At 39.4% G+C, this 24,592-nt stretch overlaps 1 protein-coding gene across 1 annotated transcript; it reads right to left on the minus strand.

The window, feature by feature from the left end:
- Positions 1–3,068: 3,068 nt before the first annotated feature.
- smc3 (structural maintenance of chromosomes 3) lies at positions 3,069–24,316 on the minus strand. The gene is made up of 29 exons (XM_058640710.1): positions 24,117–24,316; positions 23,376–23,451; positions 22,928–22,966; positions 22,774–22,841; positions 22,455–22,526; positions 22,061–22,140; positions 21,876–21,954; positions 21,499–21,616; positions 21,225–21,400; positions 20,818–20,898; positions 20,503–20,667; positions 19,519–19,640; positions 18,497–18,710; positions 17,720–17,823; positions 15,948–16,047; positions 14,481–14,641; positions 13,926–14,067; positions 13,684–13,834; positions 13,111–13,263; positions 11,335–11,486; positions 11,093–11,251; positions 9,853–9,960; positions 9,408–9,516; positions 8,522–8,769; positions 5,997–6,209; positions 5,412–5,603; positions 5,140–5,317; positions 4,673–4,779; positions 3,069–4,219 (listed from the first exon to the last, which is right to left on the minus strand). Exons 1-29 carry the CDS (start codon positions 24,129–24,131, stop codon positions 4,148–4,150), a joined length of 3,654 nt encoding a protein of 1,217 aa, XP_058496693.1. The 5' UTR covers positions 24,132–24,316; the 3' UTR covers positions 3,069–4,147.
- Positions 24,317–24,592: the final 276 nt, after the last annotated feature.

Genomic DNA, 24,592 nt, shown 5'->3' on the forward strand with positions numbered 1-24,592 from the left:
CAAACACATGCGATGCAACCAGCTTCTACCACTGTTATCCTCCACATGAGGGTCGCAGGGGGCGCTGGTGTTAATCCCAGCTGACACAGGGCGAAAGGCGGGGTCATAGTCCATCACAGGGCGTGTATCAGCACTTTAATACTTGAGTAAAAGTAGTATCTAACCAGAAAATAACTTTGGTAGAAGTTGACGTCACTTTTTTTATAATATTACTCAAGTAAAAGTCTCAAAGTATATGACATTTAATTGTACTTAAGTATCAAAAGTCATGTTCCCATATAAAATGTACTTACGTTTTAGAAGTAAAAGTATTAAAAAAGTGAGGAGTAAGGATTGAGCCATGGTTGCTCAGTGGTCGGGAGAGTTGTCTTTCAACTGGAAGGTTGAGGGTTCAATTCCTGGCTCTGCTTGAGGAACACCCTTAACCGGATGTTGAAGCGTGTGAATGGCAAAACTGTAACGTAAAGTGGCTCATCAAGACTAGAAGAGCTCTATATAAATACAGACCATAATACCAACTCTTCTTCTTCTGATTGTATTTGGTAGTAACGAGTAACAAAGACAGTTAGTGGAAATGTAAATATAATATAATAATATAATATAAATAATAAAGTAAAGTACTTAAGTACAGTCACAAAGTATTTGTACATTGTTACATTACAACACTCTGCACCACCATGTTTCTACAGTAGCCCAAAAGGGACAAAACATGCATTTCTTATGCATGGTAATAAGCTGCAAACAAAGAAGAATGACATGTATTCTATGGTATTTGGAGGCCACTGTATTTCTCTGACACGCATGGGAAAGGGAGGACATTTCTGCTCAAATAATAAACAAATAAAAAAAAAATAATAATAATAGAGACTACTAAACAGTAATGGACCCTCTCATCCAGATTCTGAATCGCTGCCATTGTGATGAACATCTGACAGACGATCAAGAATGAGAAGGTGTCATGCACAGCGTGAAAATGAGTGTTTCTCACACACTCAGCAATGTAAAAATGTAAATAAATGCTCCATAAATACCAGATGATGGCCTGTGGTGGAGGAAACTGTGGAGGAATAGCAGCTGAGAGCTGAGCTGAGGTGAGATGAGATGAGGGGCTGTTATTTCTATTTTCACCTCAGAAGTGTGAATTATTTTGTGGGAGAGCAGCACAGCACAGCACAGCACAGCAGACAGAGTGAAATGCGAAACAGCGGTTCCTGAAATAGAGCTAGACACTGACATTCAATTTTTTTTCAGTTTCATTACCACCACATCATCATCATCATCATCACCATCACCACTCACAAACATAACTGAGGAGCAGCACAGTGCTCGCTAAGAGCTGCTCCATTCATTTCGCCTGCAAAGGTCAAAACAAGCTCTGACGTCAGGCTCCTGTGGACCGAGACGCTCAGAACATCTGTGGTGTCACAATAAAGATCCATCTGAGGAGGTCTCGTGCTTTAAGACACAGCAGCACACGTCAGTGCGAGGTGATGATACGCCAGAATGAAAGCCACACCATGTGTTCCATGCGGGCTCTCCCCTGGTACACTGCAACCCAACAGGATCAGTGACATCAGCAACAGACTGCGGCAGAGGTGTGAGAGCAGCGTGACGTGTGCAGGTTTCTGACCTCATCGCCACCGCGTCCTGAGACAGAGGAGAAATCTGCTGTGGGTTATTTCAACATAAACACAAATACTAAGTATTTTGTGACGATTCCTTTGTAAGTACATGGTGTACTAAGAGTTAGAAATGTTTCTATTTTTATTCATTTTTAAAACAAACCTAAGACTTTAACTTAACATTTAGGCTTCTCACTGATATCTGAATCTCAGGAAGAAATCCCTGAATCTCAGGAATAAATCTCTGAATCTCAGGAAGAAATCTCTGAATCTCTAGAAGAAATCACTGAATCTGAGGAAGAAATCCCTGAATCTCAGGAATAAATCTCTGAATCTCTAGAAGAAATCACTGAATCTGAGGAAGAAATCCCTGAATCTCAGGAATAAATCTCTGAATCTCAGAAAATAAATCCCTGCATCTCAGGAAGAAATCTCTGAATCTCAGGAATAAATCTCTGAATCAAAGGAAGAAATCCCTGGGGTTAGAGAGGACAGAGGACAGCTGGGGGACAGAAAGGGAAAGAGGGAGACAAGGTGTAGTGACAGAAGAAGGAAATGAGAAGCAGATATATAACAGTTGTATCACATTACATAAATTGTGACAATATAACATCCTGTTAAATTTAACATGCTGTTAACTTGTATGTTTATTAGTTGACCTAATAAACACACGGGTTTGGATACAGTCCTGCTTTCTCTCTCCTCTTCTTCATTTCCTTATCTTTAGCTGAGGAAGAGCTTTGGTGTGTTTTTACATCAAGGACATGAAACACTTTTTTAAGACTGTGGTGTAGGAGCAGGTGCAGTTACTCAGGAGTGAACAGCTCGCAAACTGCTGATCAAGCTCACCGAGGGTTCTTATGTTATTACAGCGTTTGACGCCAACTACAGTCATTGAGCCATATTTTTAGACACTGAGAAATCCTGAACAGAAGACTAAAGAGAAACAGTTTTCATTCTTTCTATTTTTCACTCTATTTTTCTTCTCTCCACATTTCCAGCCACTATTTTTAACTCGTATATTTATATACCCTTTTTTAATAAACTTTATATGAGATCAGTGTTCTTTATTTTCTTGTTATTACTCATTTATTTTGCTTTTATTCCCACTAGGTTTTGGCCACATTAGTATAGTAGTCTCCAGTGTTTCCCTCGTGGCTGAGATCTATGACAGCGTTTGCTTGTTCTTGTTTTTCCTCTTCAATCCTGTGAAGCAGCTGCACTGCTTCGTATTAAACATATAAAGTGTGATTGATTGGTTCATTTTAAATTAAATAAATCCACTCAGTCACGAATGTAAATACAAGTCAAAGTTGGATTCATTTAAAAAGACTTAAAAGAAAAAACCCTCACGAGACAGAACCATGTGACTATAAAGGTATCTGGGGCACAGCACCACCTAGTGACCCTTACAAGTCACATCCAACACGGATGCTGCATACAACATACAGTTTAAAGTTTTTTATTATTTTTGTTGTGAGTTTTAAAATAATATATATATAAAAAGAATCAGATTTGAAACTAGGCACAACACATGAGAGGTGTAATCCCAAACTAAATATCCATGAGGAAAAGGTGATAAATTACAATTTACAGCTTACGACTTAAACTGTGAGTCTCTAAAAACACTGCGTCGCTGCGTAGTTTTTTTGTTTGTTTTTTTAAACATCAAGTCAGCGGGCTGTGATAATGTCCCAAATGGATATCTAATGGAATTGAACCTTTCACATGTTTAAATGACCTAAAGAACAGGAAATGACACAATACATTAAAGGAACCACAGCCATAACATTTGAGCCGTTGGTGGTTGGTTAGGACAGATACATGTTAGCATTGAGTCAGGAATACAAAGAGTATACAATACAAGAACCTCAGAGCAAACAGGAACGTTTTTTAAGGGCGTCGACAACTACCCACATAAGACCCGCCCATTCCCACTGAGCTTTAAGATTTCACAAAACAATCTCTCCATCTAAGTCGTATCAAAAGCGTTTTTATTGTACACGAGAAGACTTGTTCTCCGCAAAGGTCCTGAAGCTTCGTAAGCTTATTTCAAAACGACAGATTACCAAACCTCAGCTCACGACCATTGTTTGTAAGAAAAAAAAAACCTTTATCACAGTAACACAAAGGGTTGACGTGAAGTGCTCTCTTTCTCTCTCCCACTAGGACTTTACAGCAGGTTTCACTGCACTGATATTTTCTGAATCCACACAGAGGCACCGCAAGACAGAATAATGTGATAAAACTAATGTCTCCTGAGGGAGATTTAAACAAATCCATCTTTTTTGGGAGGGTGAAAAGTAAGCCATGGCTAACATCAAGATGAACATGAAATTTAATTCCACCTGAAGAGAAAATCTGACTTATTCTTTAAGATGACTATTTAAAAAAAAAAAAAAAAAAAAAAAAGCTGGTGGATTGAGTGTTTCTGACTTGAGCCCAGATGTAAACGGCTTTGAGCTACGCAGTGCATTGTAGAGGTGGGGGAGGTGATAAGAGAGGATGATGGCGAGCTGAAGACTTTAACCATGGGTGGTGTCATCCTCCACAAAGTCTTTGGCCTGCTCCGCTGTGATGACATCAATGTGACTCACCTAAAAGCAAAAACAAAAAACAATATTCAAAGACCGATGAGCTACTTCATTTTCGTCAGCTCTGCCTAAAACAGTTGTTGGAGGAAATATTGTGTTTTGACCGAGACAGCGGAGCAGAAAACAAACCTGGGCTACAGGAGGAAAAATGTGAGTCAATAGAGAAGAGTGGATTGAAAGCACAAATAATAATTGCACCAAGGGAAACTACAGCAGCCACAATCAACTGAATTTACACAAAGGCACCTCATTATGAAGATGACAGAAAAACTTCCCTTCTGCTGTGGTCAATGGTTTTTTTAGGCAAGACTAAACAAGATAAGGATAAAGTGTCCCAAGAGACCAGAGAACATCTTCGTATATGATACGAAAAAATAGCTGTTAATAACTGTAAAATCTACCACATCTCATCAGGTAAAAATCAAATGTGATACTGTCCTCGCACAGAAACCGTACCTTGTTTCTGAATTTCACACCATAGAACTTGTCGGCAGACTCAAGAAGCTCCGGCCGGAAAGTGGTGGTGATGAACTGGGCGTGGCCTGCCAGCTCAACAATCATGTCTTGAATGGTCACAATACAAAGAGAGACAAAAGATGAGCCACACTTGTCTTTGAAACAATCGATTAAGAGCACACATTTGTTAGATTCATGGATTTTGTGTATGTAAGTATGAAAATCAGGTCCACCCCAGGCTGCAACCATGATTCACAACAAACAACATAGAACTTACAACCTGCAAGAAAAGGAAGCCCGAGGCCCGACTCGACCCCCCTCCTTTGCAGATTTTTTCGGCCCAACCCTTTGAGAACTCTATCATGTTTTAATATGAAAACTGCACATTTCTCTTCAGTTGTTCCTCAAGTAAATCTCCGCCATTTATTGATTGCACTGTCTCTCTCTATGCATGTATGCATTTTTACCTGAGACAGCCTTTCTGTGCTGGGCGTCCAGGGCCTGGTCGATCTCATCAAACAGGTAGAAAGGGGCGGGGTCACACTTCTGGATGGCAAAAATCAGAGCCAGGGCCACAAGAGATTTCTGACCTCCGGACAGCTGCTGCATCTCCCTCATCTCTCCCTGCTTCCCTGTGAACGACACCTGCACAGGAAAAATGTACAAAAATTAGACTGTCGAGTCTAAAAGTCGAGTATTCAAAGTCAAACGCAGGAAACTACAGGAAACAAGTTCTCACCCTGATGCCGACACCAGTGAACTGGTCCACTGAAGGAACGCTGCTCTGTGAGCCGGAGCCTCGCTCACTGTCTGCTCCACTCTCACTCTCATCCTGCGACTGGCTGCCTTCAGCGTCGCCCTTCTTCATCACCAGCGTAGCTTTGCCACCTGGCACCAACTTCTGGAAAACCTCGCTGAAATTCTTTGACACCTACAAGAGACACGTTTGCGAAAAGGATGGAGAATAGTTAATTATTAGTAACATTAAATTAGAAAATCAGACTCCAGTGTGAGGCTCAAACTTAATATGACAGACCACTCAAAGTATGGAGAGGACAATGAATAACAAAATAAATCCAGACTGACAGGATTATTGAAGAACTTGCAGGTATCATCCATGATACCATCATCCCAAAAAAAATCACAACTGCTAAACATTTTTGGAAACATCTAAGAGCCTCCAGATATGATTCACGCGTTGACACTGGTCTCATATTTACTCATCCAACTCTAGAGGTCACTGTCCGAGCCATACGCCGTAACATTTTCTTCTACAGGACAAATTAAGTCAATGGACACGTCGACCAGAGTCTGCCTTGTGTACCTGTTTAAAAGTGAGCTGGATGGCTTCATACTTTCGGAGCTCCAGCACGTTCATGAGCTCCATGATGGATTTGTGGCCACGGTCCAGCTCGTCCTGACGTTTGATGAGTTTTTCCTTCTGTTCAGAGAAGTTGACAAACTGGTCCAGGGCTTTCTTGTTGACATGGCTGTACTTCTTCAGCTCCGTGTTGCACTGCTCCAGTTTTCTGAACAACTGATGGAAAAGAAACAACCAAAAACGATTGGTTTGTCGGATTAACTTCACCTGGAGCAAATCATTATTCAAAAGTGGTTTACTGCCGTTACTTAAAACATCAATATCACTGGACATACAATCTAATCTATTGTACATTTCAGGTGCTTTGCTCTTCATATCTGTAGATGACATGAACCGATTCAGTAACAATTACAGAAAACATTTATTTTAGCGTAATGGTAATGAAAATTATGGGTTATGGGTACTTAAAAATTGTTCTTTTTACACCATACAGTTGCATGAAAAAGTATGTGAACCCTTTGGAATTACCTGGATATCTGCATAAACTGTTCATAAAAGAAATCCCATATCCAATGTATATTCTGGGGTATTTATGGGTGATTTTTATACCTTTGCATCAAATTGAAAACTAGCATAATGATCCTCAATTTTGCACAGTTTCCCACAGAGTGAATGCACCTCATCTTGCAAGGTTAAGTTTAAAAAAAATCTAAATAAATACAAATAAATCTACACTTTGAATTATTCTCCTCCACGGTCAGAAAAGAAAATACAAGCCAAAGCATCACTCCCTTGGCTGAGGGCACATGACCAGAGGGCACATGACCAACAGCCATCATTACATGCTCCTTTCAACACTTGTGCAATCAGTGGCCCCATATTTCCATTGAACTGTGTCATGTGGAGAAATATTGACTCTGTGGAGTCTTTATGAGAAAATCTGGGGCTATTTTCAGCATTTTCAAGGAGGAGAGTTGAGACAATTATCAAATATGTAGCCAAGTTCACTTGATGCTCAAGAGTCCCAGTGGCAGATGGCTGAAAATAAATCTCAGACAGCACCAGCTAGAGTCTGAGTCACAAGTGAGTGGGTTTGACGTGATGACCTTGGACCTTATTTCTTTTTTGAGAACTGGGTCTTATCTGTGTGTTTGTCAACTGTGACTCAAGTAATTGAAGAATTTAAGAAATTGATCTACAGGACATGTGTATGTGTGTATATACACATTTATTTATATTTATATTTATATTTATATATATATATATATATACACATACATAAACACACACATATACATATATATATATATATACACATACACATACATAAACACACACACATATACATATATACACATATATATATATACACAAACATACATATATATATATATATATACATACATACATACATACATATATATATATATATAATATATGTATATACTGTATATACACATTACATTTTAAATGTGAATATTTTCTGTTTTCTTTCTCTACACAGATCAACTTTTTTTTTTGTCATTTGACAGACCAAACGAGTCCTCGATTAATCGGGAAAGGAATCTACAAATTGATTGATTATGAAAATAATTGTTAGTTGCAGCCCAAATCTGAAGTCACGCTAGTAAAGTGAGGATTAAGATTACGACAAACCTGAGTCTACAAAGTGAAGACTGAAACCAGCATTTAACTTTCAGACACAACTATAATTTTCCATCATAGCACTTAGACACATAGACCCACAGCTGCAATAACTGTGTTTTCAAACAACTGTGGCAGCTCAAGTTTAATAATTATCCAACACATTTTACACCTCTCATAATTGCACGGCTGTTTCACTATAGAGCTGTGAATAGTGTTTTTGGTTAGCCTGCGCAAACAAATACAAATATCTGTCACGGTCACACTGACCACTTGCAGCACTCGGACAAAATCCCACCTCACTGGCAAACTGTCAAAAATCCATAATGTTTTTACCATCCTTACCATTAAATTGTACTTTCCACTTAAGCTGTGAGCATTACAACAAAACACAAACAGTCTCTTTGCATACCTGTCACTTGGTTAGTGTACTAAATCCTCACCCTAACTGAGCTATATTGTCAAGATTCAGTGCACAACAGACAAAAGGGACATAGCTTATTTGATCATCAGGGGACAACAGCAAGACTCTTAATGCTAATGTGGGTGTACTGTGTTTGTACATAGGCACCTGTGTGCTAGCACATTCAGTAAAAGCTTTATTAAGTCAATAATACTGTATGTCACTGTGTTTACAGTTTGCTCTGCGGGACCTGCTATTGGGAGATGTTCTGACCAGCTGTCTTAAATTTGGTTGTTGTCAAGGCCTGTCCGATTTTCATGTTTGTCTAATTTTACAACACCAAACACATCACCGGCTGGCTGCTTACTACACATGCACAGTCTCAATAATGAGAGCAGAATGTTTTTCACTTCCCCCCCCCCGTCAGTGGTTTTTAATGCTTAATGCTTAATGGTTAAATTTAACATGTGTGTTTGCGTACCTGTTTGAGTGTGAGAGTCTGGTACTTCTCAAAGGCCTCTTGAGGAAGTGAGCCAAGCTCTCTGATCTTCTTCATGCACTCCTCTTTCTTCTTGAGCAACATGCCTTGCCTGTTGGTCATTTTCTCCAGCTCCTTGGTGTCATGGTTGATGGCATCGTTCTGGTCTTTCTCAATGTTCTTCCAGCGCTCCATGCTCTTAATGTGGTCTTTGATCTCTGCCTCCGTCTTGTCAATCATAGTATCGAGTTCTGTGGAAGAGGCAATAAGGGTGATGCAGTAGTTCCAAACCAAATGTGGTCTAAATATGCATATATAAGTGAAGTCTTGTGAAGTATTGGTGAAGAGACTTAATAAAACTGTCACAGACAAGATGGGTTTAAGAGGCACTGCAGAAATGATGAACCACTCATTAAAAGATGAGTTTTATCTTCCTTTCCCACAATTACAATTAGTTTGCCTTAATATCCTTCCACTGACATGTGGATGATCTTTCAGCAAAATAGGATAAAAGAAGACAAGAGAAAATCTGATAAATGATTCATTGGGTTAATCCTAATTAGAAAATTGAAATAAAAATGGTTACAAGTTCCTAACAATGATTGAATATGAACTGCTGCTGCTTATCAACCTCACAGCAAGAGCAGAACATGTCTACAACTATGTAACCAGTCTCATGGAACAAATTTTTGAGTCAGACAGCAAATCCTGCCATATTCTAGGGAAACTATCCCAATGAATGGGTAAAGGATGGTAGGTTCCCTGACTCTTTGGTAAAAAGAAGGGAATGGCAGGACAGACGACTAAAAGGCAACTGACGTACTGGCCACTAAAGGGCTTCTATGCACATCACACTGCTACCCAGCTGAAAATTTAAGAAACCGTGTACCGTCTGATCGAGCCAAAGTCTCTTTGACACGTTTATTGATGCCATCCAGCTCAGATGTTGTGGCCGTGAGCACTGTGCCTCCCTCTGTCTCACGCAGCTCATTCAGCTCCTGTGTGAATGGAAATTAGGCCACATAAGAAAAAAAAAAGGGCCTTGTAAATTCAAATTCCCCTCTTCTGAAAAGTGTGAATGAAAGCATTAAATCAAGACTCCATTTACATAGACCACAATTCAAACACATTGTATAAATTGAAACATCAAACGACATCTACACGAGTAACAATTACATACAGTATAATTTACTACTTTACTCATTTAAAATTAATAAATAAAAATGCAGTCATTTTACATAAATCTTTCATTATGTGACAGAAAAACATTTGACATGCAGAGACTTAAAAGAGGTACACGGCATGTTTTAAGGTACTTTGAAGGGACAGTTTACCTGCTCCACTTGGTCAAGACGTTTCCTTAAGTTCTCATTGAGATACGTTTCCACTCTGGTCATAATGCCTTCAAGCTTGATCCTCTCATTCAGCAACTGTCTGTTGTCCTGTGGTAGTGAGACCAAAATGAAAGACCTGTTAGGAGGCTACCTTAAATTGTTAAAGACATAAACCATTATTAACTGTCCAACAGCCATTTTTTTTCCACTTATTTCCAACCACTTCCAAACCATTGTTATAACTGACTTATCTAGTGTCTGTTAAAGATGTCTACATCTTTATTTATCAGAGCACTACGTATGAGGACACTCAAATTATAGCAATAAATTATCTAACCAAAAATGGAATAAAAATATCACCCCATGAGTACATCTACTTGTGTCAAGGAGAAAGTGTTATGTTTGAAGCAAAAGTAGATCAACAGCTGCCAACACTGTAAGACCATACATGAAAAACTCAATGTTGAAGGGGGTGGAGTGATGTTGCATAACGATTGCAGGAATGGCTACGAGTTCATTGAGGTGAAAGCTGAGAGCAGCTGGCAGCGAGAGAAAAACAGTGGATCACAGGAACATCCCACACACAGCTGCTGCCTACTTCTCTCACCTCAATCAGGTCATTTGAATACACATGCAGGAGGCAGAGAGGGGAGGGGAAAATAAAACAAAACAAAATGTGGGCAGTAGGTATTTTCTCCCATCTATTTTAAGGCATGATTATCCAAGCACCACAGCATGGATGACCAACACACTTTTGTTTATTGTCGCACCATCTAATATTAAATATGAACGTTTTCAAGTCCAAACTAATCACTAATCATTTTATTTTCAACAAACACATGAAGTTAGGACCATATTTTTTATATTTACATAATAAAAAACACCCATGCACCCGTGGGTACATTTCGGATGAATCGCGGTCAAGTCCACCTTTAATTTTAAATATAATAGATAGCTACTGATACTTTCAAGTTATCTACAGCAAATAATACTGAACATACATAAGTAAAACTAATAATTAAATGGCTAAAGCTTTGTCACTTCTAAATCCAAGTTGTAGCTCTGAATATGAATCTAACACGTCAGAGTTGGTTCATATGCAAGCAGCAGGTGAAGGCACCTAACAACCTTTTACTAGATGCAGCCATTTGTTTTTTAAACAGAATTTCATGTTGCCAACTGCGACGGTATGATCAACTGTGCCACAGAGCCTATGTTTCTGACTTATCCTTCTCCTGACCTGCTGCAGTTGACGAATCTCATCATTGAGGTCATCGACGCGTCTCTGGTCCTCCAGGCTGAGTTGAGAAAGCAGATCTGTACCCAGCTCGGCCTTCAGTGACTCCCTGGTGGACTCCATGGCATGGAGACTGGCCTCCAGACTTTGCAGACTGCGTTGCTGAAAATGTAAAAAAAAGACTGAGGTCAGTGTTTCAGTTGAGTCAGGTCTTAATGACCATTACACCATCAGCAAGTGATCACCTTGGGCATGAATGTTTTCTCCGACTGCTGCCTCTTCTCCTTTAGCATCTTCATCTCTGAGAGAATGCTGTCTCTGGACGCCTTAAACTTCCTCTGTTGTGTTTCAATCTGCTGCATCTGGTTCATCAGTTGGTCGATTTCATTGTTGATGCGTGGAGGCCGCAGGTCAGGAAGAATAATGCTACCATTGGATGGACTTTTTCATTATTTTCCCTCAAAGAGTAAATCGATTCCAAAAATATATATTTCTTTGATTTAAAGTTGATTGTGATCGGCTTTGATTCAGATTCCCCTCACGACCATAAATGAAGACACTGTCACTGAGCAACGCGTAAGAAAGTCAGCAGTGTTAGCACTTGCTTGCTAATGGGCAGCAAGTGAGTGTTTGAGTGTACAGTTTACAGGAAGAAAGAGCTTGACATGACTCACAATATGCCACATTTGCTAGTTATTTGGAAATACAACAAATGCAAGGGAGCACGCAACGTGCCATCAACTCACACCAGCAGCTAACCAGCGCACACTGCACCACTGAAACAAACCTCCAGCCAATTCTAAATGGACAAAAATAATATCTACCTCCATACTCTGCTTCATTTCAAAACACCTGTGCCCTTACATCACAGTAGAAAATGAAGACAATTCTGTTTCTCGTTGCTGCTCTAATTGGTGTAGTCTTAAAGTTCAAACCAAAAATGTTCAAAAAGAAGACATCAAGGCTGAGGCTGCCCGTACTCATCACTGAGCTAATTTAATAGACAGGCTTATCGATCTCTAGACTGTGGCACACTCCTTGTCCTTTGAGGTTTAACAGGACTCAATAAAACAGGGGACAAATCCTTCAGCTGAATTAAATGGCTACCAGAAGTCAGAGGGCTGGTTTGTTTGCTATCCAGGTCAGATGGAAAGAAGACCCTCCAATAATAAATCATATTGTATATATCAGGTCAATTTCAATTACTTTCAATAAGAGCAGTTATGAACAGTCAAAGTTCAAGGTCACAGCATGACAAAAACAAAAATGGCAACTTGAAATAGAAGGAATAGGTAAGATGCATAACCCAATGATTACCAACTGGTTAAAAGGTGCAGAGTGAACAACAAAAGGCTTTTAAATAATTGATCTGTTCACTGACTCACCACTGCAGGAGGAAAGGACAAGGGCTATGTCATCAGCTCAGTCATTCACTTCCCCTGCCTACACACACATACGTAATCCCCAGGTGCGCAAATTGATCTGCATACACAAGACTGGCTGCGAGTGTGTAGCAACACACAGTCACACAGGTGTGTAAACACACTGATGGATCATACCTGGGTGGAACTGGCTATATCGAAAAATATGCTCTACGTGCAAAAACAATTCTTCTCTGGTCTGCCTGTTTTGCCTTCATTGGCTGTTAAGCAGTGAGTCATGGCTCAGGCCAATGTGACCTGACACGCACAAATCTTTTCCCAACCTGCTTAGACCCTCTTTTGTGTCAGCCTCCTACTGGCTTTGAAGGAGCTCCACAGCCCAGATTATTTAATTTAATCTAATCTACATTTAAAATACAGACTCTACTTTATGATATCAAGGTTCAGAAAAAGAATGAGAAAGAGAAATCTCCTGAGATGTCACTGGCAGTCATACTGGTATTATGTCTGCAGACGGCTAGCTATTAATGTGCATTTGAAAACGAATGGAAATATCCCAAAAATGTATAGTGGAGAGCACACGGAACCAACATTCCCTTGTACAAACAATGTAGCATTTATCTATGATAAAAAGGATATGTTCAATGTTCCTGCGCAGATTCTCATTGAGCTTGGCCTCCAGCTCGCCCAACTCCTCCTCAGCCTTCCTCATGTCTTTCTGCAGCTCCAAGCGAGACTTTCTGGTATCATAGTAACCTCCCGTCAACGCTCCACGGTGGCTCACCTGGTCACCTACATGGTCCAAACACAATGCAGTGTAGATAACAAATAATCTATGTAAAAGGCCACAACATACAAGTCTTTGCTAAGGGAAACATAGTGTACATAGATTATGCTTCACACAATCACACTGGCTAATATATATTACAAGATTCTATAAATACTGCTGCTGCAGTCAATAGAGAATGTACTTTAGATTTCATTTCACAGAATGTACTTTGTCTTGAACAAGTGAAACAAATTGTCACAGACACAGCATGTGACTAACAACACAGATGTACCTAAATATCTAGACCTATTTACATTTTCTCTTCCTTTGTTTTAACAGATGACTGCTGACTCACTTCGTCAGAATCTTTAGGTTGACTTCCTTTTATGTTCCTGTGATAGTGATGTAAACTGTACAGTCAACTGTTAAGATTCTCAGCTTACCCTCCAAAGTTATACAATCCATGGTGAAAGCCCTGGCCAGCTGGGTGGAAACTTCCATGCTGCGACAAATCAAGGTCTTTCCAAACACGTGCTTGAAGGCCTTGTCAAATTGGGTGCTATAGCGCAGTTTGCTGATCATAGGAATAGCATCCTTAAGGAACAAAAACAAACTGGTATGAGCACAACGCAACTGGGATTTACGAGCTATAATGTACTAGATGCATCTTATAAACGTCTCTTACATTGGTCTCTGGATAGGCTGTGTCTCGGACATCAAGCTTGCTCAATGGCAGGAATGTGACTTCTCCAGGCAGGTTCATTTTGTTGAACTCCATCAATATTTTGGTGCTGACTTCATCTGTCTCCACAATGTGGTAAAACAGTCTGGGAAAGATGAAAATGTTGACAAGCAGGTTAGAATACATGTCAATGTGTATCTGAACTTCTAATTTGTTGTTATTCTTGCGTTTCATTCAAGAAACTGTATCAAATTGAATCTCCCCCCCTTCAGGATTTTGACAATCTTGTGAATTTTTGTAAGCCTAATACTGCACAAAGAAAACTTTATTAAATGTAATAAATGCATAATGATTTCTCAATCAAAATTTGATTAATTCACAATTATTTCAAACAGTCACATGTTTTACAAATGACAAAATATTATAAATGCACATATTTGTCATCATATACACATACACAAGTACACAAACCTAATAATACACATTCACACTTCCAGCCCTAAATGGTTAAAATCAGACTGTGTGCGTTGTTCAGAAGCTACTAGTGAAAATCCTCACCTGGTACCAGCAGTCACCTCCACACAGGTATAAAAAGCAGGCTCGCATTCAAAGTTATTCATGACGATGCCGTGGTAACCATTGATAACATGCTGGTTAATCCCTTTTCGACGGAAATGCTCAAGAACTTTGTTGATGCTGTCAATGCCATTCAGAATGGCCTAAAAGACAAAATGAAATAGAGAAATTATTTTTAGACAATTGATGTCGCACTTAATTCACAAATGTAATGAATCCATTTGTATAAAGATACATGAAACATTTTGCAAATAACCATGATGTTTGTACTATTTTCAAGCAGCAATTCAATAAAGAAAACACAAACTCATGATTATTTTCTATTAGTACCTAAAATGATGAAATTGTGATCTGTGAACTGTTAGTGAAAATTGCAAAACTACATAATAAAAATGATCCCAAATGAACATGCGTTTCTACATGCTGCCTCTGTTCACTTCAGTAAAATCATCATTTGATATGGTTTATGCAGATTGTTGATTACCGGATCAGTTTTTGTCACCACTCGCTTCAGTCTCATTGCGCTCTATCGACTTCGTACTACTTGCTTGCCTATTTATCAAGTAGGAGTGATGTTGTGAAGTTATTTTTGTCACAGTCAGTGGTCATTTCAGCACTACGGTGATATTGAACAGCTCCTCTGCTCTGGCTCGCACATAGTTTTCACCTCAAAGCACTCTAACAAAGTGCAGTCCATGGTTCTCATTGCTTCCCCTTTGACCTCTCCTCTCTACTAAAATCCATATTGGCGTTTAATATATACTATATACAGTGTGTGTATCCATTACTAGTAACCCACAAAATTATGGTAGACAGCCCTCAGTGTTCAATCTGTAAAAATACTCCACGACTTGAGATGAGATGCACTCCACACCCATGAAAGAAAAATTATATCCATGACATTTGTCCATGGAGCCGCAAACACCTTCCATTTATATCAGCCAGACATTATTCAGAAACTCAAACAATCATGGATAAACAAAAATGGGTATGTTCTCCTGGGACACTGTTGCTACAAAACACTAAAGGTTCCCAGTTCCTATGTAAGATCACAAGGAGGACCTGTTGGAGTCTTGATGATGAAAAGGCTTTACGGTTACCTTAGGAGAGACTTGCATACACTCCTTTCTCACTCTAAAAAGAGGGACTAGCTCACAACAGTCATTGTAAGCAGTGATAAGCGTCACGTGTAAGGCATGCAAGATGCACCGAAATATATATGTACCTCTAAAACAAGTTACAAACAAATAGTACATATGAGCAGGAAGCACTTCATATATTTGACGATATCTCATGTAGCAAACCAATCCTCAATATCCATAACAAAAATAAAATCAGTTTGATATTGTCCCCAAATCATTCAGCCCTAATCAGCAGAGAGAACATTTGGTATGCTGTAGTTAAGTTACGCAAGTTAGTAATTGCACAGTCATGCACAAAGTAACAGACCTTGCCAGTGGCTGCTCGAAGGAGCTGCTGTTTCTTCTCCAGATCCTCACGTTTGGCTGCCAGGGCCTGCTGCTCTGCGTTCTCCTCACGCCACAGGTAGCTGGACAGACACAGACAACCACAGACTGTTACACTTCTGTCACAACTAACACCAAAACCCAATTGAAGCCATGATGCCCACAGGAACAGCAAACAAGGAGAGACAGACAGGCATAAGTATTATATAATTGTGTAACAGTAAACACTTTTTGTATCCATTTGTGTACATACAGAAGTTCAGCGTGAGACGTTTGAATTGAATCAAATGAATTATGGGTCATTATAAATTGGTTCAAACTTGATTTTTAGAACGAGGGACAGCTCTAATTATCCATCATTATGCGATCATTCTTATCATATCTGTAATCTTTTCCTGGAGTCCTGGAATTTCAAAAAAAAATGGTCCGTTTGTAGATCCAGAGGTAAATTCTTAAGTAAGATTATTTTGATGCTTTTGAAAAAGTGAGCTACAGTAAGGAAAATGGGTACTAAATACTAACACAAATGAAATACTTTAATACTTTCTTTCGGCTTCTCACTCTCTAGGTCGCAACTACTTATAATAAATGTTTACTAGAAACAGTCAATGGCCAGTATCAGTTGAAGATATAATAACAGCATAACATATTCTCAAATGTACATCCGTCCATCCTTTTTGTACCGCTTTATCCTCTATATGAGCGGGGGGAATATTGTTTTTCAGAACACTTGAAAATTGAGAAACAATCCTTTCAATTATAAAAGCAAGGGCACTGCCAAAACATCACCCTCTTGTTTCCATTAGGGTAATTTGTTTGCTGATATTTTTAGATTATACAGATTCTACATTTATACATGGTCAATAGCTTGCAGCTGGGGGCTGTTCATTTTGAGTTCCCTCTATCAAAGCTGTCATTATGCTGCCTTTTCACCCACTAGACTAAAACAATGGATCACAGTGGAGTGTGCCCAGCAGATTTAATACAAACATACTCACAAATTTTATTTAAATTTTGTTGTCCTTTAATAAACAAATCAGATTCAGTTCTAAAAAGAGAACAATACACACTTTTTAGATTGAAAGCAAATCATCATTTTGAGGTGTGTTATTTTTTAAACAGATGGAAACTTGACTAAAAATGTCCAATTTGTTGGGTTTGATGGTTCAACAAGAAGGGAAGAATCCATCTTGACTATATTTTCATTTTAGTATGATGGGTAACGAGGATTAAAATGGTGAAAATGTCACTTCTCTGCATATTTCTTAAACAATTGGTTTGGGACTGGAACATTTACATTTATATTAAGTACAAATACTGGCGAACAATGGCGTTCAGGTCCTCAGTGCGAGTAGGAGTTAGGATAAGAGGACAGAACTCCCAGCAGACATGGACACATACATGCTTTAAGCAGGGCCAAAGCAGGTTAACATCACTTCTCTACAAGTTTGTTGGGCAGTTTAATAATATGTGTGTTCACATTTATATTCTGCACAAACAATGATAAACGGCAACATTCACAGTCTTAGGTCCCACAAACATGGGTAGACCAGAATGAGTGTGCCAGTGTGTAGCAGCTGAGCGGACACGCTTGCAGTATCTCAGAGCAGACAATGTTGCTCTGGATGTTGAATTTTAGATGATTTCATAAAGAGAGACAACATCAGAATAGATATTTTTATCACTTTACAGGGACTTTAAGCATAAACTTTAAATTGAATCAATGAAAAGGCAAAAAGGAAAGAAGGATCTTACTTTCTTTCACTCTGCAGCTCATCTTTCCTGTTCTTCACTTCGTAGTACTTTTTGTCCAGCTCCTCCACACGGGTCTTGACCTCATTAAGGTCTTGATCGAGTTTCTAAAGACACAAGTTGAAAACAGGTCAGATGTGTGCCACTGTCAGGTTAGTTAAAAATTATAGAAGGTAACAAAATGAAACATAGACTGCTAAGTTTAATGGGTGTGTGCTGATTCAGAGTCACACTGTCCTGACTTCCAATAAGTGAAAAGAACCACTATTAAGGTGATCAGTACCACATGTTTTCCCTTTAAAAACATGTCAAAAACAGTTGCTGTTACAGCAATGGATAACGGTTTTGGACAGTTACTAACAGTGTTAGCAATGCTTTGCATTCACTGGTAGTAGCCGAGTCATGACTGAGCACCTGGAACACAAATGCAAGTGACTATGTCGAGCCTTAGTTTCTGCCCATCCAGAGGTGTGCCGACAGTGTCTCCTAATTTTTCACTGTCTTAAGAACTCCAGAGTAGTAACAGGTGTGAAGAGGTTGGTGTTGTAAACTGAAACTTTGTTGTATGGGTGTATCCATTAAACCGAGAAACTGACGTTATTTTATGGATGTGAATAAATAAGCACTTTACATTACATTAACTTACACTACACATTACACTTTAAGTAGTAGAAATAGAAGGATCATGTTATAAATTTAGCAGCACTTGAAAGGTAATTCCAAATCTTTCTTTCTGGAAAACCAGAGAGTATATTTATAGCTCTGAAATCATTCTCTTACACTATACTGCTCCAGGTTCTTCTCTTTATTTGTCTCTGTGTCCTCCAGGTCTTTGTGGATGGCGGCAATCTGCCTCTTTTTATCATTGATGGCCTGGTCCAGAGATTTCAGCTCCTTCTTAATCCACTTGTCCCTCTCCTCCTTAGAGGTAAACTGGCTGCCACGTCCTTGCTTTGCGTACAGGTCTGTTCTCTCCTGGGTAGCTTGGGCGAGCCTGGAAGGATACATGTGTTGACTGTGAATGATTGCTAAACACGTTCACACAGGAAAGACACATGTTATAAGTCAAACAAAAGAAAACATGTGTACACTTTCAGTTATAGCTACACATTTCCATTTCCTGCTGATTTTCATTGTTGTCCTGAATTTATTTAGGACTTCCAGATGAATGAGTAAGAGCTAAAAAAGGAATTTATCTTTGTGGACTTGAGGTCCCCAACTGTTCACAGCAGTCCACCAGACTGTTTTGTCGGAAAATCAACAAATTACAGTCAATGGAGAACATGGATAATTACATGGCTTCAGTACATTCAAACTGAAGTGAAATATTGGACTTAATTAGAATTAATAAATAGGTGACCTCTATATTTTGTTAATTTGCTTCATTATAATAACACTGTGTGCACATCGTTCCTACACTGAGAACACTTCCTACGAAATGTTTCTTAGGTAGCTGTGTGTCATTTAAAGTTGGTTCAAGCACAAATAAACTCAGACTATTTGCAAAAACTTTATCTCCCACATAATGTAATTCCTTCAATACAGACATAAGCCTACTTATATTAAAACCAATTTTCTTCACTTTAATATTATCACTGCTGCCCCTCCGAAGATAATGTGCTGAAAATCATCACCTAAAGAAGAAAAATGAGTCCATGTCCATATACTTCCAATCTCAACTACAAGTGTATCCACCTACTGAACTCTTGCCATCAAAATCAATTAAAAGCATTATAAATGACTCATTGATGCCTAGTCACCAGCTGCTCAAGGAAACATAGCGGAGGATGAGTCATTCCTACCTAGAGATACCCCGCTCTTCTTTTTCTTTCACCATGTTAAACTTGGGCTCTGTCTCCTGCAGCTCTTTTTGCTTCTCCTCGATTTTCTCCAACAGCTTCTGACGTTCCTTTAGCAGGCGTTTCTGGAAGAGCAAAAACATGACATTTCACAAAAAATCTTCAAAAATATCCTAATACAGACGATTGGGAAGTGAAAGTAACAAAATGTTGATAGTGGAGTGATTATTAAACAAAGACGTAGAGAAAAGACACTGAGACAGACACGTTTAAGGTTACCTTACGACCTCAATGGAGTTGTGTTTAAATGCATTTATCCACATGCAATTACGAATGCACTATCGCTTAATTTAACTGATAAATCAGTCCAATTAAATGTTTTTTTTGGTTGCACATACAACAGACTACAAAATGGTTAGAGGGGCGGTGACGTGCTGATTACGCAATAAGGTGCAGGCTTGGTACATCCAAAATAAAATATAGATGGACATCATGCAGTATCTGCGACCACGCCTGCAAATGTCTGTACATGTTCCCCCATGTGCAGAAGCCAACTGAAACCTGATCAAACCAGGACCATCTAGCAGCTAGTGACAGAATTCTGTCTTCCTTCCTTCCTTTTCATTTTGCTCCAACAACTTTTGGCTGATGCTGTGCCAGCCACAGCAAGGTGGGCCTAATCCAAGCACCAGCCAACATAGACACACGCTGAACACAAGGCCATGCGGAGAGTGATTTGTGCCAGCTCAGTATACAAAACATTGTGCTAGAGATACATATTGACGTTACAGGCTACACTGCTTTAATTCACAAATTCTTATCCAGCAAAGATTAATAGGTCATCTTGGCTCAATACGAGAAACTATTCCTAATGTACCGAGTTTTAATGTTCTTCTCTACATACAGTGTTGATGCAAGGGACAGGTGAGGGGGAGTGTTGGTGCAGTATCACGTGTGCCTAGTGACGCAGATGGGAGGCTTCCATACCCTCTGTTCGCTGTTGCCTGCCAGCTCGTCCTGCAGGTCCTTGGTCTTCAGCTCGAGCTTGGTCCTCTGCTTGATCTGCTCCTGGCGTTCGGCCGACAGCTGCTCTCTTTCCTCCTTCATGGCGGAGATTTTGGACTTCAGCTCCCGCACAACACGTTCCGTCTCCTACAGAATTGGAGATACAAAAAAAAAAGACAGCATACTGGGTTAACAAGTTTGATACTGTATTAACCAAGGCTGAATGGCTTGCTTGGAAAATCAGGTCACACAGTATGAGTTAACAATATTCCTGTTCCTGGTGGAATTTTTTTTTACCTCTACTTTGTCTCTGGCATCTTGCTGAGCATCACGTAGCTGTCTGGATTTGTCTCCACAGGTCTCTCTCTTTGAGGATAACTGCAAACAAACACAAAAACAACTAAATAAATATCACACAGAATGTTACACAAACATCTTTGGTATGATAGGTGACACAGAACAGAGCATAGTTCCAAATCTTCAGAGCAAAAGCCATGGTGAGTGTTTGATTATTTATCATTCCATAAAAAGAAAAATGTATTCTACCAATACATAAAATAACTGCTTGATATCTAACATGGTTAAGGGGACACGACAACAGTCATATCAATATAGACTAAAACAGTATTATGTTCTATACTGTTATAGTGTACTATACTGACTGGTTTCTAATTGTGAATCCCACTGTAGCAGCAAAGCATTACCTCGTCCAGTTTGGCGCGGGTCTCATTCAGCTCCTGGTTGTAGATGGTGTACTCCAGGGCTCTTCTCATCTTGTCCCACTTCTGGTACTGAGCCAGTTCTTCCTTCTCATCCTCCAGGGTATGCAGACGCTCCTCAATGTACTTCAGCAGCTCATTGATCTTTTCTCGTTTCCCCTCTGGGAAACAACACACCAGGTTATTTTTTAAATACAAACCACAATGTAATGCAAACACAGTTCTGTGGAAGTATCATTATTTAACACCAGTGATTTACCAGTCTCCTTCATGAGAGAAATACTCTCCTCCTTGCGCTCATCATACACCCGTGTCCCCGCCACCTCTCGCAGCAGCTTTAGACGCTGTGAGTCGGGTGCTGTGGCCATTTGGTTGATCTGATTGACACATTGAAAGAATGCATTGAAGGAACACCCTGTTGTTTGATGTACTGCTTTCCTAATAGATATAAGCGTTACATTTTCCACATGATCATTTTGTATTATGAAAAAGTAGTATGAAAAACTTCCATTCTGCAGGTTTTGATGCGAATATGGCAGGGAACTCCTTTTAAAGGGTTGCTTCCATACTGTAATACAGAAGTGAATCACAAATGATGTTGTGAGTGTGGGAGGTGGCCACCGACTCCTTTCTCACCTTTCCCTGCTTGACGATGTAGTAGGGGTTACTGCGGGAGAAGCCAGCACTCTCCAGAAGGTTCATGACATCATTCTTACTGCAAAAATAACAGACGCCATCAAAAAAGTGGTTGTGCAGCATCACAGAGTTGTAATTTCCTGTGATTACAGGGACAAAGACAGCCACCCCACAACAATACTTACGTCACCATCTTCTTGTCTAAGAAGTACTGGTCCTTCTTGGCGCCAATGACACGGCGAAGGGAGACTTCCTCCTTGTCAATCTGAGGAAAGAGATGTTTATTGCTAGTCAAGATGAGAACAGTGCACTTGGCTAGTTGGGCACATGATTAGAGTTAAACACTGGGTTAAAAACTATCTTTGGATTTCGAGCTCAGTTTTTCTACCCTCTCATAGTCATCAGAATAATAACGACTTGTGTGCTAGAGAGTGTATTGCATGGAGAAAGTCTACAATCATTTGCAATTCAGACAGGCACTATTACATAGGCTTACTGAAAAGTGTGATCAAGTTGAAAATAATCAATTATGTCAACATTTACAGTAATGGTATCACTATGAAATTATGCAATTCCTACCGGCAGCCGATTGTCAGAGTTGTCAAATATAATCTCCACAAAAGCCGAAATGACACGTGGACCAGTTCCTTCCTACAGTGAGAGGGTAAGAAAGCACATAACCATGTTTATATTAATGGTTTCACAAGTTAAAATCCCCCATTGTTTATCAAGCTCCCATGGAACAAATTACATCTCTTAACAAAAATATGATTAACATTTTCATAATCCACCAGTTACTGTAAAATTACACATCCTTTTGTCAACATTTTAAAGAACTACTAAATCTCAAAGCCACTTTAAAGAATTTGCACTGTATCCAATATTTTCCAGTACTTACATGGAGCAGGGCCAGACGCTGTTCAGGTCGTAGGTGACTGAATTCATCACTGAGCACAAACTGAATGGCTATCAAAACAGAAGAGCAACAGACTTAGAAAACAAAAAGGCAAAAAGAAAAAATACTACTTAATGATAAACTGAGGATCTCATACCATAGAAAAAGTTACTTTTTCCTGAGCCATTTCTCCCGACTGCAATGACATAAAACACAAGATGAGGATATGGCATTTGTTCACAGCACCCCACATGAATCTTCTGCACAACCATTTTCAATATGGTAACTTGTTCCTAGTAATCTTCACACTGCTGTAAATGTACTACAGACTTAATTATTATTTCTGTCAAGGAGTTTATATAAATATATTTTGTGACTGCAATTGTCAGTTAACAATATTATTTAAAAAATTTAAAGGATGGTTTTGGATTAAAAATAAAAATTCTGTGTATATAGGTTATATCCGAAAAACAAACTTTTAGACTTATGTATTGGTGTGGATGATGATTCCAGACTTTTAAAATAATTGTTTTTAACCTTGAAAGATAAGTGACGATCAAATCTTAGTGAAAAGATCCGTTGTAACATCCGTAGCATACACTTACCGATGACATTGTGCTTTGGACTAAAAGGGTCAACCACAGTTTGGTCCCTGTAACTTCGGAACCCCTGGATGATGACCTGCAAAAAAAAACAGAGACCGGAGTCAGCGTCCTACTGTGTACGGCAGCGTTTATCGAGTGGACGGGTATTTTAAAGTGAAAGGACTACAGTGACCAACGGTCTAGACCCACCACTAAACGCTCCAATTCTCCCAGTACCCTCACATACTCAACGTGTTTATATTATCTACTCAGCGCTGTAACAAATGTGTTGTGAGCGGACACGGTTTACAACAGGGCCTTTACTGACTGCTACTCATTCATAAACCGGTGTGCATGTTTGTATATTGACGATATTAACTGTGTTAGACAGCCGCTATACCATCGAAACTCGTTACTGCATACATTAAAAACGATAACAGCATGTGGTTGTGCTACGTGTATGGTAAAATGGTATATTGGCTAGGTTAACGTTAGCCCCGTTGTGTTAGCTTAGCATCTAGAGAAGGGGGCGGGCAATTCAAGATTTGCCCGGGTGCCGCTAGCTAACATTAGCATGCTGGTTATTCAGCTTCTTCGGCCGCCGGTGCGTTAAACTCCGCTACGTTAGTCAGTTATTCGTGGATAGCGTGCAAAAACCTAGACACCCCGAGCTCAGCCATTTAGCAATATCACTTAGACGTAGCATAATCTACGCCAGGATAGTGACAGCCGAGAACACCAACAAGTACGATGTTAGCTTACCTGTTTGATGTACATGGCAGCGTAGGATGGACGTCTCCTTTGCTGAAAATTGAGTTAAACTCCCCCCTCTCCGGTTAACAGGAGAAGCTGGGACTTTAATGCCCGAAAACCTAGCAATATTTTGCGAATTGTTGCATTCAAATTTCGTAAAAAGGCTGTGTGGGTAAAGAGAATAACATGGAAAATGGCGGCGGGGGCGGGATAGAATGGCTCGTACCATTGTGTGATAGAAAAGGTTGTGGCAATAATAATAGTAATTATTTGGGGAAGTTGTGTGACTACAAGAAATAAACACTGGTTAGTATCAGCCTCGCATATACTGAAATTGAAGTTAAATTTGAGCATGTTTGTCCATATACAATCATTTTGTTACTTTTGATCATATTCTCTTTTTTATTTGAGCAGTTGGTAGAGTCCAAATATCTGCCCAACTCGGCGCCAAATATTGGAGAGACTTTTCTCAGAGTACCGTACAC

The sequence above is a fragment of the Solea solea genome, chromosome 10, assembly GCF_958295425.1.
Source record: "Solea solea chromosome 10, fSolSol10.1, whole genome shotgun sequence".
Taxonomy (NCBI): domain Eukaryota; kingdom Metazoa; phylum Chordata; class Actinopteri; order Pleuronectiformes; family Soleidae; genus Solea; species Solea solea.

Excerpts from the sequence above, each read along its gene's own strand:
- smc3 (XM_058640710.1), bottom strand. Across the intron at positions 22,527-22,773 it reads AGCGTCTGGCCCTGCTCCAT|GAAGGAACTGGTCCACGTGT; the intron begins GTAAGTACTGGA and ends CTCTCACTGTAG. Across the intron at positions 14,642-15,947 it reads TTCGAGCAGCCACTGGCAAG|GCCATTCTGAATGGCATTGA; the intron begins GTCTGTTACTTT and ends TTTGTCTTTTAG.